The sequence below is a fragment of the Candoia aspera genome, chromosome 12, assembly GCF_035149785.1.
Source record: "Candoia aspera isolate rCanAsp1 chromosome 12, rCanAsp1.hap2, whole genome shotgun sequence".
Taxonomy (NCBI): Eukaryota; Metazoa; Chordata; class Lepidosauria; order Squamata; family Boidae; genus Candoia; species Candoia aspera.
The window spans coordinates 17,455,396-17,471,048 of record NC_086164.1 but is presented as its reverse complement, the minus strand read 5'-3'; the positions used below and the strand labels follow the sequence as shown (position 1 = coordinate 17,471,048).

The following is a 15,653-nucleotide window of genomic DNA, read 5'->3' as shown; positions in this document are numbered from 1 at the left end:
CTTGCCGTGAAAACTCAATGGATCAGTACAACCAGAGATATGTCGGTATACCGTCGGAAGATGAGACCCCCAGGTCAGAAGATGGTCAAAATGCTACTGGGGAGGAACAGAGGATGAGTTCAACTAGCCCCAGACGTGATGACGCAGCTAGCTCAAAGCCGAAAGGACGGCTAGCGGCCGACGGTGCTGGTGGTGAACAGCGAATCCGATGTTCTAAGGATCAACACACCATTGGAACCTGGAAGGTAAGATCTATGAGCCAGGGCAAATTGGATGTGGTTATTGGGGAGATGTCAAGATTCAAGATAGACATTTTGGGCGTCAGTGAACTGAAATGGACTGGAATGGGCCACTTCACATCAAATGACCACCAGATCTACTACTGTGGACAAGAGGACCACAGAAGAAATGGAGTAGCCTTCATAATTAATAGTAAAGTGGCGAAAGCAGTGCTTGGATACAATCCAAAAAACGATAGAATGATCTCAGTTCGAATCCAGGGCAAGCCATCTAACATCACAGTGATCCAAATATATGCCCCAACCACAGATGCTGAAGAAGCTGAAGTAGAGCAGTTTTATGAGGATCTGCAGCACCTACTGGACAACACACCAAAAAGAGATGTTATTTTCATCACAGGAGACTGGAATGCTAAGGTGGGCAGTCAAATGACACCTGGAATTACAGGTAAGCATGGCCTAGGAGAACAAAACGAAGCAGGACATAGGCTGATAGAATTTTGCCAAGACAACTCACTCTGCATAACAAACACTCTCTTCCAACAACCCAAGAGACAGCTTTATACATGGACTTCACCAGATGGACAACACCGAAATCAGATTGACTACATCCTCTGCAGCCAAAGGTGATGGACATCTATACAATCGGTAAAAACAAGACCTGGAGCTGACTGTAGTTCAGATCATGAACTTCTTATTGCACAATTTAGGATCAGACTAAAGAGATTAGGGAAGACCTAATCCCTAATTGAGCTCACTAATATTCCTAAGGAATATGCAGTGGAGGTGAAGAATAGATTTAAGGGACTGGACTTAGTAGATAGGGTTCCGGAAGAACTATGGACAGAAGTTCGCAACATTGTTCAGGAGGTGGCAACAAAATACATCCCAAAGAAAGAGAAAACCAAGAAGGCAAAATGGCTGTCTGCTGAGACTCTAGAAGTAGCCCAAGAAAGAAGGAAAGCAAAAGGCAACAGTGATAGGGGGAGATATGCCCAATTAAATGCAAAATTCCAGAGGTTAGCCAGAAGAGATAAGGAATTATTTTTAAACAAGCAATGCACGGAAGTGGAGGAAGACAATAGAATAGGAAGGACAAGAGACCTCTTCCAGAAAATTAGAAACATTGGAGGTAAATTCCAGGCAAAAATGGGCATGATCAAAAACAAAGATGGCAAGGACCTAACAGAAGAAGAGATCAAGAAAAGGTGGCAAGAATATACAGAAGACCTGTATAGGAAGGATAACAATATCGGGGATAGCTTTGACAGTGTGGTCAGTGAGCTAGAGCCAGACATCCTGAAGAGTGAGGTTGAGTGGGCCTTAAGAAGCATTGCTAATAAGAAGGCAGCAGGAGACGACGGCATCCCAGCTGAACTGTTCAAAATCTTGCAAGATGATGCTGTCAAGGTAATGCATGCTATATGCCAGCAAATTTGGAACACACAAGAATGGCCATCAGACTGGAAAAAATCAACTTATATCCCCATACTAAAAAAGGGAAACACTAAAGAACGTTCAAACTATCGAACAGTGGCACTCATTTCACATGCCAGTAAGGTAATGCTCAAGATCCTGCAAGGTAGACTTCAGCAATTCATGGAGCGAGAATTGCCAGATGTACAAGCTGGGTTTAGAAAAGGCAGAGGAACTAGGGACCAAATTGCCAATATCTGCTGGATAATGGAAAAAGCCAGGGAGTTTCGGAAAAACATCTATTTCTGTTTTATTGACTATTCTAAAGCCTTTGACTGCGTGGACCATAACAAATTGTGGCAAGTTCTTAGTGGTATGGGGATACCAAGTCATCTTGTCTGCCTCCTGAAGAATCTGTATAACAACCAAGTAGCAACAGTAAGAACAGACCACGGAACAACGGACTGGTTTAAGATTGGGAAAGGAGTACGGCAGGGCTGTATACTCTCACCCTACCTATTCAACTTGTATGCAGAACACATCATGTGACATGCTGGGCTTGAGGAATCCAAGGCTGGAGTTAAAATCGCTGGAAGAAACATTAACAATCTCAGATATGCAGATGATACCACTTTGATGGCTGAAAGCAAAGAGGAACTGAGGAGCCTTATGATGAAGGTGAAAGAAGAAAGTGCAAAAGCTGGCTTGCAGCTAAACCTCAAAAAAACCAAGATTATGGCAACCAGCTTGATTGATAACTTGATTGATAGAGGGAGAAAATGTAGAAGCAGTGAAAGACTTCGTATTTCTAGGTGCGAAGATTACTGCAGATGCTGACTGCGGTCAGGAAATCAAAAGACGCTTAATCCTTGGGAGAAGAGCAATGACAAATCTTGATAAAATAGTTAAGAGCAGAGACATCACACTGACAACAAAGGTCCGCATAGTTAAAGCAATGGTGTTCCCCGTAGTAACATATGGCTGTGAGAGCTGGACCATAAGGAAGGCTGAGAGAAGGAAGATAGATGCTTTTGAACTGTGGTGTTGGAGGAAAATTCTGAGAGTGCCTTGGACTGCAAGAAGATCAAACCAGTCGATCCTCCAGGAAATAAAGCCAGACTGCTCACTTGAGGGAATGATATTAAAGGCAAAACTGAAATACTGTGGCCACATAATGAGAAGACAGGACACCCTGGAGAAGATGCTGATGCTAGGGAGAGTGGAGGGCAAAAGGAAGAGGGGCCGACCAAGGGCAAGGTGGATGGATGACATTCTAGAGCTGACGGACTCGTCCCTGGGGGAGCTGAGGGTGTTGACCGACAGGAAGCTCTGGCGTGAGCTGGTCCATGGATTCACGAAGAGTCGGAAGCAACTAAACGAATAAACAACAACATGCATAATGATAACAGGATTTAGTCATTTAAATAGCATGGAAAACTGTTGGCCATTTTTCAGAGTAATTTGACACATTTAAAAAGGGAATGTTACTTAAATTGATCGTTATGGTTTACTGAATGACCCATGATTGCCTAGTTCACAGATCATAAGTTTGGTTCACATACTGTGGGAAATTATTCTGCTTAATGATGGTTTATTGAATGAAACTGAGTTTACACAACATAGAATATCGTAACGTAGTTTGGTTTTGGCACTTTGTGAACCAAGCCAAGTGCCTTATATGACTGGCAAGATTTTATTCTCATCTCCGTTTGAGGTTTACAAGGTGCTGCATAATACACCAGCTGGTTTCACACAACACATTAGGCTAAGCTAAAAGGGTTTGGGTTATAGAAAGTACATCTCTTAATCAGAACTGACTCTGTTCAATTAACGCTTTAATGTTTAACTTAATTTCACTGGAGGTGACAAATGCTGTTGTAAGCTTGCATAGACGTTATACCATTTTCATTTATAGCAGCTCTCTCTTTTAACCCACGTATTTAAATGCCAATCGCTTTGTCCAAGAACGCAGCAAATTTTTCTGGTTGTCCAGGAAGAAAAGGCTTCAGGGTAGACAAGTCCATTGATTTGAGCATATCCACAAGGGTCCTATAAAAAGGGGAAAAAATCATCATCATATCCTATCAAAATGACCATGAAATACTTGTTTTCGCACAGCTGCATCCTGTTTTTCCTATAATCTTGGACTATGCATTCACTGAAACCTGTGAGACTTCACACCAGCTATGGAAAGGAATCTCAGGTCCCCAGGAACTCAGCCCCACATTCAATAACAGAAACTTCAGAGAGTGAGTGTGAAAAGATACACTGATTAATTGCAGAAGAAAGAAGTCATGTATACAAAGAACACAGGAATCAACCTCTTCTTGTATTGTACCTATCCACCCCAGTGTTCAAAGCCTTTTCTTCCTGTTTTTTTCAATCCATTGGACTTTTGGCCTCCTTTTCACAGCCCTGAAAGCCTGAGGCACTTGCTCCATGTTTACGTAACAAGTCTGTCTGGCCTGAGAATCCTTGGTCCATGCCTAATCAGCAGAAATCATGCTTTATACCATGTCTCCACGTGCAAATATCTGGTTCATCAGAATTTTCCATTTGTAAACAGAGACTGGTAGAGTAAGACTGTCCCTTATGCATTTTAGAATTATTTCAAAACAACGCATGTTAACAAAATTGCGGGAGTGGTGCTGATCCAAGATCTCAGACTTAACAGATTACTCCAATGGGAACTGAGCAGTGTAGTAGCGGGGTGATGGTAGTATATCAACAGTCATATGGGTAGAACCTTAAACAAACCAAGATAGTTGAAAGAAGACCTTGGGAAGGAGAATGGGTGGAAGTGCTGCCATCATGGTGGAGTGAACGAGTTATTTGTAAAATCCACATGATTTTGAAAATAATGCACAAAATACAGCCAACACGTTACCAGTTATAGTCAAAAATAAATCACTCAAGTGTCTAATGCCCTCTACTCATTTTACACTAAACCTGGTTTAACAAAACACAATCATGATGTTCACATAACCGTCTTATGTTTAAATGAAAAAAATCACATGTTGGCCTAATGTGACAGCCTCGTTCACATAACACACTAAGACCATGGCTGGGCTGCCACAGAACCCTGAACCACAAACGATCCAGCCTCATTGTAGCTTAGTATGTTATACAAACCCAGTTCCAGACATCAGTGGCCCATCATTTTTGCTTTCCCTTCTGGATGTACCAAATCATGTCTGAGAAATGCACAAGAGGTTGTAAACTTTAAACCAGTTCTAACTCTTCCTTATTTTTTGTAATTGCACTGCTTCTCAAAGGCTTATTCGCTCCGCCATGATGGCAGCATTTCCACCCATTCTCCTTCCCAAGTTTTTTGTTCAACGATCTCGGTTTGTTTAAGGTTCTATTCATAAGGCTGTTGATATACTATCATCACCCTGCTATTACACTGCTCAGTTCCCATTAGATTAATCTGTTAATTCTGACATCCTGGATCAGGACCACTCCTGCATTTTTGTTAACAATATCAGCATTGATATTGGGAGGAGATGGGCGGTGACAAACTTGATAAATCAATCAATCAATCAATCAATCTGTGGCAGAACTTCATCCAGAGCATGGCATACACCTCTCTAAAATTCAAGCCCTCACTCAGGAGCTAGCTAGAAGACTCATTGCAAGGATGAGTTATTTTTATTGCAGATACAGTGAAGCTCTGATCATTTCTCAGTTACTGCAGAAACCACGAACCAAACAATCTATATGTAACAGCCCCAGGGTTTAAACCAAACCTCTGTTTCTCCCACCATCACATAATAACAGACTTCTTGCTCATTTTTCAGATTGGGATGTAGAGGCTACTTTCTCCATTAGATAATGATCTAATATAGTTCCAGACTTTTTACTTTCAGCTTTGCCAGCTTCAGCCCTCACACCATGGCACATAGGACTTGGCACCACTTCAAAACAAATTGGCTGTTAGGTTGAAGTCATCCTGACTATTTTGGGACCTGCAACCATTTTGTTCTAGCAGTTCATAAACCAGAAGAAAAGATTATCATAAAATCATCTGTGAGATGATCAGCAGGCAGAAAACATCCATTCCAAATGAGCAGGGAGATGTACCCACAAGAGGGCAGACATTGAAGAAAGTCCAGGGAAGGGTTTCTCGGCCAGGGTTCCATGGCACCCTAGGGTTCCAAGAGAGGTCACTAGGGGTTCCCTAGGAGATTATGATTTATTTTAAAAATTATTTCAAATTCAGGCAACTTTACTTTAAGGAGATAAGTTTCATTCTTTATTTTTATTTAAGAACACTGCTAATGCATCTATATAGGCCTACGCATGAAATGAATATCATAATTTTGTAATTTCTGGCCTATATTCTGTGAATGTGCAGGGGTTCCGCAAGGCCTGAAAAATATTTCAAGGGTTCCTCCAGGGTCAAAAGGTTGAGAAAGGCTAGTCCAGGGAACAGCATCCGTGAGTACCATGGACAGCTCCCAGCTGATAGGCAAAGGACAACAAGAAGCCGTCAAACCCAGATTGAGCACTTACAGCTCAAAATGCTTGATGACAGATCTAGACAAAATTGAAAAGCCTTTCTCGCCCCAATCTGAACAAAATGAATGAGAAAATGTCAACAAGTATCACTTTACTAGTTTGGTCAGGAAATACACATCCTGACAAGCTGTCATTGAATAAGCAATATTTATATCCTGGTTGGAGTTAGGATTAAGAGTTCATGTACTGCTCTGGTTCTTCATAATGGTGAGGTTCAGGACAAAGAAACTTACCACATTAGTGGTTTAGGAGAAGCTTCAGAAGGTCTCTCGTTCAAAACTATTCCCAGAAAGCTGGAAAAACTGTGCATGATAGATATGGCGCAAAGATATATGCTTCCTGACCAAACAGGGATGACAAACAAGGAAATAACAAAAGCAGGATTGGACCACCAAGTTGTAAAGTTTGCCTCTTTAATTTGTGAGTCATGATGTCGCATTGATATACAAAAGGGGCAGAATTTGCATCACACCATCGCAACACTGCTTTTGCCATTTTGATGAACGCAGCAGATCCTGCAGAGACTTCCACTCCCAAACTGAGATTGTTCCTTGCTTGTTTGCTTGCTTCTGGGGCAATTTCGGTTTTGCACACAAGGGGTTGTTACAGTTGGCTGCATTTTTCCACCATCTCACCATGTCTTCCCAATAGCAAGGTAATCAACTGAGTAGAAGGAGTGCAGTTTTTTGTGCAATGCTTCACTAAGAAATAAGGAATTACCCCAGGGCAACAGCACAAAAAAGAGCTATCTTCTCTTTTTTCAGATCTTAAGTTAGCTAAAACGCCATCCTGGACAAAGGGGAGATTGAAGACCCCATAAAGCAACTAACTGCTGTGCTCCTCCATTTATTGACTTTAGAGCAAAGAACATCTGCATGGCAACCAAGGAGGCTACAAAAATCCATACCTGCTAGTGCAGTAAAAGAGATGACCATCTTTGTGCAGCTGCCTCGCCAATTCCAACTGATGGTTGTCCATGAGTTTGTCGTTAATCACAACCAGGAGAGGTTTCCCAGCTTCCAAAACTTCCAAACAGCTGCCTGCTCCTGTAGCAAAGAACCAGAAGGGTAGGAACCAGATCATTCTACTTGAGATAGCAGCAAAAATGGGTTTGTTGGAACCAGTTCTCTTTGGATTTAATATGAAGGCCTCCTTTGCTCATGGCCAAACTTGCATTCTTTCATGAATTGAAGATGAAGTGCAGAATATAAGTCAGAGGGGTACGAGGCGAGCACCCCATCCATCCCCATAAGCCTGGGGTGTGATCATTCATTCATTCAATAAAACAAATGAATCAATAAAGGAATACTTTTGCATTCAAACTTGTGTTTAATGGGGCAGAAGGTGAAATTATTCAATATTCAAGGGATGGCCCTACTTACAGTATTAAATAAAGTCAAATTGTGTTTTGGTTTTATTCTGGTCCTGCTCATTTCTTTGTTTTAGTCCCAGCCACGTTTTGGAACATGCCAGTTAATAGTCAAGGGTAGGATCAGGATTCTAAAATGGTTGCATTCTTTTAAGGGAAATTAATACATTAAAGTTGCTCTCTTGCACACTGTCTGACCTCTGGCTTCTAAGTACACATGGATAGGATTCTGTGATGAATAAGCAGATGCTCCATTTTTGATGTTCGTCTTAAAGGCAAATTGAAGAAAAATCTTATTGATCATCAACAGTGACAGCTAGTTTGGTAGTGGTTAAGAAGCTGCACTAGAAACTGGGAGGCCATGAGTTCTCATCTTCCCTTAGGCATGAAAGCTGGCTGGGTGACTTTGGGCCACTTGCTTTCTCTCAGCCAAACCCACCTCACAGGAATTGTAGTGAGGAAGAGGAGGGACCCATCTTGAGTTATAAAAAAAAAAGGCAGGGTATAAATAGAGTAAAGCCAGTTTGGTGTAGTGGTTAAGGCATCAGGCTAGAAACCCGGAGACCAGGAGTCCTAGTCCCTTCTTAGGCACAAAGCCAGCTGGGTGACCTTGGGCCAGTTGCTCTCTCTCAGCCCTGGGAAGGAGGCCGTGGCAAACCACTTCTGAAAAACCTTGCCAAGAAAACCACAGGGACTGGTCCAGGCAGTCTCCGAGAATCGGACATGATTGAATGGATAAAATAAATAAATAAATCTAGTAAATAAACATGCACAAATGTAACACAGCAGAGCTATGCTTCCACCTATATAGACCAGCAGTTGGTTTTGCATGAAAAACATGTACAAATCCATCTCTCAAACTATACCTTGCTTGGCTAATGCTAGAGGAGAGGTGAACTCTCTTCTAACGTTTTTGGATTTTGTTTGGGCTTTCTTTTACATATAAGGGGAAATGACATTTCACGTTTAGAACACATCCCTCACTGTTTATAGCTGCTCACTGACGGTAAATACAATAAAATCTCCATAGCTGTATCTCCCTTGAACATAAGACATTTCTGTTTTAAACCCCACCTCCATGTTTGTTTCCAAGGGGTGAGCAATCTACATAAATAAAGGACTCCTAACGATCCACGATTCCACATATAAAGACGAACGACCCTCCTACATTTTTCTCGTTCTTTTCGATGGGGCCGTGTTGCCAGACAAGACTGGATGCAAATCTGAGATGCTTTACCTGCGTGGCTTATGACAAGTTCTGCTCTCTCCACATCTTCAGAAAGCGAGTTCTTGAACCTGAACACTTCCAGGGTAAATGTGGCTGTGCTAAATGAGTCTGGACACTCCTTGCCCCGGCCGACCTGAAGGACGAGTTTGTTATAGCCAAGGTCCTGTAAAGCCTGCAGTCAGAAAGGGACATATATTCTCACTGAGGTTAAAAATAAAAACTCATTAGAAACCGCAAAGATGAATTTATTTCTCTCTCCAAGGTGAGAAAGCGTGCAAGACTTACGATTTACGACTGTGTTTCTGTGTCCTACTGTGAGAGAAGAATTGTTATAAGGCAGTGTTTGTTATTGTTTGGTGCCTTCAAGTCAGTGTTGACTGTTAATGGTTTTCCTGCTAACAGATTAAGGTGCTATTGTCTCTAATCATTCTGGCGGGTGCAGAGGTTGAATTCAACTGCCCCCTTTTCGAATGTTAATTATTGCACCTGGGGGGAGGAACCTGCCCGGACTTGTTTCAGTTCCTCTTTTCTTCTGTGCGGGCATGTAGCAAGCCAGGTAGCTCTCAATGAGAGCCACATCCTTTAAATATGTTTTGCTTTTGTTTTGCTTTCTGTAAATAAATTGTTTTTATAGATATGCCTGGTGTGTGTGACTTTTCCGATCTCTCCTGGGCCAAAGGCTTTCCCAGCAATCTGCCAACATTGACTCCTAGTGACTGCCTGGATGAGTCCCTGCAGTTTTCTTGGCAAGGTTTTTCAGAAGTGGTTTGTCATTCTCTCCTTCCTGGGGCTGAGAGAGGGGGACTTGGCCCAAGGTCACCCAGCTGGCTTTGTGCCTAAGGCAAGACTAGAACTCCCGGTCTCCCAGTTTCTAGCCTGGTGCCTTAACCGCTACTCCAAACTGCCTCTCTTAAGGGAGTGTGGTTTCTTCCAAAGGTGTTAGACTATTAATTTCCACCAGCCCCTACCAGCATGGCCAACAGCCCACCATATTTGAAGGACCGCCTTTCCCCAGTTATATCTACCTGGCCCACCAAATCAGGGAGGCAGGTATGTTACAGGTTCCTTCTATGAGAGAAGTTCATCTAGTGGGACCACGAAAAAGGGCCTTTTCTGTGGTGGCTCCCTCCCTGTGGAACATCATTCCCTCAGAGATTAGATTGACACCCACTTTAATACATTTCCCAAAGGCCCTGAAGACGTGGTTCTGTCAGCGGGCCTGGGGACCCCGGGTTGAGACAGAGCCAATCAAGTGACTGATTTGATTGTATTTGTAGCTGTCGTGGGGGGCAGGTGGGGTCGATGGGTGTATATGTATATGTATATGTATATGTGTGAGTGTCGGATTTTAATTTTGTAAGCCACCCAGAGTCACTGGGTATGAGTTGGGCAGCCATATAAAATAAACAAATAAATAAATAAAATAATGGGAATTATAGACAAAAACATGGGGAACGCTATGGTGCTAACCCTCTAGTTCTTGTCAGACCTAAAAGTGATGCCTGCTCCACCATCTGATCTAAAGTGGAATGCAGGTGGTCACCTGCTTTCCTTGCTGTCAATCAACTCAGCAGGCTGCCCTTAAATCAGAGGCAAGGCATCACCTTTTAGCTGCCAATCTGAAATGTAAATTGTAGACTGAATCATTTTAAGAAGCTGTAGAATTTTCAGAAGAGAGTAAATAAGGACAGGAAGGGCATTTGCAATCCTAACCTCCTAATTACTTGATACTGTAGTTCAGTGTTTCTCAACCTGAGCAACTTTAAGATGTGTGGACTTCAACTCCCAGAATTCCTCAGCCAGCATGGGAACTAGGAAGTCACCAGCCACGAAAACTGACTAGTGCTGACCTCCACTTTATTATTCCACTTGTCTCTCTATAAGCAGAAAATCTAACCCATGATTGGCATTTGACATGACTACTGGTCACCATTTATTATATGACTACGTAAAGGTGGTTTGTACCTTCCTTCAGTGGGCAGAGCCTTGTGGTCTCCCCTGCGCTGCTCAGATAAACTTGGCTCAAGCAGATTGTGTGGGTTTGTTTTTTTTTAAATGGTATGGCATAGCAGTTCAGTGTTCATCCTGCTTTTCTTGCTGGGAAATCCTTGTGAGGTCCAGCAGCCAGATGTGTAGACTATTTAGCCGTGACAAGTCACGTTGCCCGGGGTGCACCACGAGGAGGCTAGTCCACATTGCACGGAGTTGGGCTGAGACAGAGTGACTGGCCCAAGGTCACCCAGCTGGCTTTGTGCCTAAGGCGGGACTAGAACTCTCCTACCATGCCTGATTGGCTCTTGGGCTGAGAGGGAGGGACCGGCCCAAGGTCACCCAGCCAGCTTTCATGCCCAAGGCGGGACTAGAACTCACAGCCTCCTGGTTTCTAGCCCAGCACCTTAACCACTAGACCAAACTGGCTCTCAGATTGTGTGGTCTGCATTTGTAAATCGGGTCATGGGGCGGTTTTCTCCTTTGCTGCCTATCCTTTAATCACCTTATTTTGCATGTTAATTTTCCCACTGATGCCATCTGAGCCATACATCAAACATTGGGAGGGGGAGGAATCTGATTTCCAACCGTGAGCAGTGTCACGCTGGCTGACACTAGCAGGGCAGTTAACAGAGCATTGATGTGTGGAGACAGAATTTTACCTGCATCCTTCTTATAAGGAATGTACGTGTTCAGCTGTGTAAGCTGTAAATATCAAGGGAAATAACAGCTTCCTTGTCTCAAGAGCTCCAAGGCTCTCCTGGGGGATAAGGATGCCTAAGAATAAGTTGGAATATGAGGGAGGCTGGCAAGTACATGATAGGTATAAGCTGGGGGATGGCACAAATGGAAGACAAGGGAAGGAAGTACAAACCAGAACCAGCAGAAACCAGTAGAAGATAATACAAGAATGCAAGCACGTGCACATGAGGGCTATCTTGTCCGGCAGGTGATTGTAATGTTAAATTTCCCTCCCACTATGAGATAATTTCCCTCCCAAAGGAGGGCCCAAAGTGGAATTTTACACCTAGAGGAGGAAAGGAATCCCTAAACGGTGATGGGTGTAGATGTAGTGTATAGTTAACATGGATAACACAAACGTATGCATGCCTATGCACCCTGTGACAGAAATTGCCCAGCAGTCACTTTATGCTTGTAACTGTATCTTACAGACAATGGAATAAAAGATGCTGCCCGCTAACACAAAGGGCTCTCCTTTTCAGAGGAGAGGCCCCCTTGTTGCTTGAGCGCTCAGATAAAAGGGTCATCCTATTTCTCGCTTGGTGTGCTTACTGGGACCCATACCAGGTTTAAGGGACGCCGGTCCTAAGCCGTAATTTTGCAGCCCTTCAGATGCAGTGCTTGACCGCGCTCGGAAGGGGCCTCGCTTTTGAGCGTGCACACACAGCGGCTCACTGCATGCACGCATGCACCGGGGCTCACTGTCGAGCGTGCACGCATGCACCGGGGCTCACTGTCGAGCGTGCACGCATGCACCGGGGCTCAGCGGGGCTCACTTTCGAGCGGGACCCCTCGCGATCTGGACCCCTGAACTTTGTTTTATTTGGCAAATTCGGCAGGCTTCCTGCCGAGCGAGCCAGTCAAAACGGCGCGCCTTTCCGCCCCGCCCAGATTTCCCCACGCGAGGAAACTTTTCGGAGGCAGCCGAAGACGCCGGCTCGGAATGCGGGGCGGCCACAGAGACACGGCCGGCCGGTGCCTAGAAGAGGCACAGGAAGTGACGCGCAGAAGCGCAGCCTCGCTTCTTCCGCCCTTTGGCGCCGGCCGCTTGCTCTGAGGCGGGGCTCGAGGGTTAAAAGAAGGCGGCGGGGAAGGGGCAGGGCGGCGCCGGGAGACTCGCCTGGGTCGCTTCGGGAGCCGTCACGGCGGTGATGAGCTCGTCGAAGCTGGTGGTGCCGACGGTAACGAAAGCGGACTTCATGGCCGACGAAGAGGCGGGGCGATCATAGAGAGGGTGGCGGCTGGCACGACCCCGAGAGCTGCTGCACTTCCGGAAGGAAAGCTCACCGAAGGGGGTCGCCCTAAGACCTGAAATGCCTGCAGTGGTACGCCATAGAGCTAGGAAGGTAGAGGAGTACATTTCATTACGAGGAGGAAGCACTTTCGGGTTCCAAAATAAAAATGCCGCTTAGATTTAATGCCAGCTTTAATTTAGACGGGCATGGAATGTAATGAGAGGGCAAACAACGTGGCGGCCTTTAAATATGTGGCGCTACAGCAGTTCCCATAACTTCCGACCAGCGGCTATACTGGGTGGGGCGTATGGAGAATGTAGTCCAAAGGGAGGGGGCGAAGAAAGTTTTGCAACGTGAAAAAGGCCCCTCCAAATTCCAGTGCAATTTCATCTCTACATTATTGGGTGGGCAAGAGAAAAAGAAATATATTCTAAGCCCTGCAAAAGTTTTCTGCAAATGCTTTTCAGCAATTCTCCAGTGCCTTTTAATGCTCATGTTTCAGGCTGGAGTTCCAGCTGAAGCAAATTCAGTTTGCAACGGCCCCCCACTCCCTTTGCAGATTATTCTTTCGGACTGCAGCAAAGGTTCAAAAAGCCTCCCCACCCGCATTTGTTCTGTGCAACCAGAGGCTTGCACTGGATTGTATGCAGTCAAGAGTTCAGTTGCTTTTATATCCCTGCTTTATAAGCAAATACACTTGAGTATGAAAGGTCTAGATGCGAATTCCTAGGTGCGAAGATTACTGCAGCTGCTGACTGCAGTCAGGAAATCAGAAGACGCTTAATCCTTGGGAGAAGAGCAATGACAAATCTCGATAAAATAGTCAAGAGCAGAGACATCACACTGACAACAAAGGTCCGCATAGTTAAAGCAATGGTGTTCCCTGTAGTAACATATGGCTGCGAGAGCTGGACCATAAGGAAGGCTGAGCGAAGGAAGATCGATGCTTTTGAACTGTGGTGTTGGAGGAAAATTCTGAGAGTGCCTTGGACTGCAAGAAGATCAAACCAGTCCATCCTCCAGGAAATAAAGCCAGACTGCTCACTTGAGGGAACGATATTAAAGGCAAAACTGAAACACATTGGCCACATAATGAGAAGACAGGACACCCTGGAGAAGATGCTGATGCTAGGGAGAGTGGAGGGCAAAAGGAAGAGGGGCCGACCAAGGGCAAGGTGGATGGATGATATTCTAGAGGTGACGGACTCGTCCCTGGGGGAGCTGGGGGTGTTGACGACCGACAGGAAGCTCTGGCGTGGGCTGGTCCATGAAGTCACGAAGAGTCGGAAGCAACTAAATGAATAAACAACAACAACATGAAAGGTCGGGATTTCTGCTGTTCGCTTCTCCAATTTTTTTTTTTTTTTAAGTGCATGGAACTGTCCTAGCTATGGTTCAACAAACAAAAGAATTTCTTTATTAATTTTCAAGGGCAGTGAATGAAACTTCCACTTTCAGCACCATTCCATTATGTCAGTGTTTCTCAACCTCAGCAACTTTCAGAAGTGTGGACTTCAACTCCCAGAATTCTGGGAGTTGAAGTCCACACTTCTGAAAGTTGCTGAGGTTGAGAAACCTGCTTTATGTGTTCTGTGGGTTATCCACAAAATGATGTTAACGCAGCTCAAAACATATGCGGTGAATCACAACAGATGCAATTTTAGCCTTTCGCCTCTTTTCAAGCTTTTTTCCCTTCTGGAATCTATTGGAATTCTGTGTGCCGCTGTTTTTGGGTTGAGCTACAGACATGAGCAACGAAGTCTGAAGTTGAAGGTTGCAAGCCCTGCTTCTGGATTTCTCAGGATGGTGTCTCTTTCCTGAATGTGGCCCAGTGGAGCAGAACCCTCTTAATTTCGCTAGTAATGTTCTGCATTTCTAATATTTCGCACAATGGTGCTGAGCAGCATTTTGCATCTTAGTAACCCATTAATTGCATGTTTTAAGTTCCACTCTTTGGCAAGAAAAACTTTATGAGAACAAGAACAAACGTAAAATCACCAGGGGATGGAGTTGCAGAGAATAAGGAAGATGATCTTGATGGAAATTTGCAGGAATGGTTAAATGGGCAAAAGGGGCTGTAAATCTTTTAAGGCCAGAGAAACGAGATAATGTTCAGAAGCGGCTCAGGCAGGCCACTCCCTAATTCACTGAAGTATGAGAAAGAGGAGAAAGTACAGAACAATCAGACTTGCAAGATGCTGTTATTAGAGCCAATCTCAATAAAAGTACTTCTAGCCATCTTGTGGAGCTGATTTCCTGGTCTGGTCTGCCTGGTGGGGCTGACAGGAGATAAAGGATGCTAGCAGTTTCTGCCAAGAAGGTTACATCTAAGAGCATAGCAAAGAAGGGAAGGGAAGGGAAGACGAAAAAAGATCCCTACACACCCATTCTAAATAGTTTTAAATCATGACCACTTGGGGGGGAAATGCAGTCTGGTGGAACTGCTTTTATTTTTATTTTATTTACTTTTACAATGTTTGTAGGCAGCCCCAGGTAAGAATCAAAGTAACAACGCAACATATTAGCAGAAACAAATAACAGCAAAGCTGGGGACATGGCCACCCTCTCCTTGGGATTTCCTTTTGCTTGTTGAAATACTTATTTTTGGGGCAGGGTGAAGTGTCTAGTCCTTCCTTTGCTAAGCTCTGCACATCAGATTTGCTCTTTAGACCATCCTTTCTCAACCTCTTGACCCTGGAGGAACCCTTGAAATATTTTTCAGACCTCAGGGAACCCCAGCACATTCAGGCCAGAAATTACCAATTTATTATATCCGTTTCATGGGTAGGCCTGTAGATATGCATGAACAGTGTTCTTAAACTAAAAATAAAGAATGAAACGTACCTCTTTAATGCGAAGTTGCTCGAATATGAAATGATTTTTTAAATAAATCGTGATCTCCCAGGGAACCCCTA

The 15,653-nt window shown here is 44.2% G+C and overlaps 1 protein-coding gene across 2 annotated transcripts in view; it reads right to left on the bottom strand.

The window, feature by feature from the left end:
* LOC134504245 (UDP-N-acetylglucosamine transferase subunit ALG13 homolog) overlaps nucleotides 1-12,721 on the bottom strand; it is an 80,247-nt gene extending 67,526 nt beyond the window's left edge. Inside the window, exons 1-4 of one of the 2 annotated variants that reach the window (XM_063313361.1) lie at nucleotides 12,624-12,721; nucleotides 8,783-8,945; nucleotides 7,084-7,222; nucleotides 3,547-3,704 (exon numbers count right to left, since the gene is read on the bottom strand). In XM_063313361.1, coding sequence (XP_063169431.1) covers nucleotides 3,596-3,704; nucleotides 7,084-7,222; nucleotides 8,783-8,945; nucleotides 12,624-12,704 — 492 coding nt within the window. In that variant the 5' untranslated portion in view covers nucleotides 12,705-12,721 and the 3' untranslated portion in view covers nucleotides 3,547-3,595. Of the gene's footprint in view, nucleotides 1-3,048; nucleotides 3,705-7,083; nucleotides 7,223-8,782; nucleotides 8,946-12,623 lie in introns of those variants that run through there. The other variant, XM_063313360.1, reaches the window with a different exon arrangement.
* Nucleotides 12,722-15,653: the final 2,932 nt, after the last annotated feature.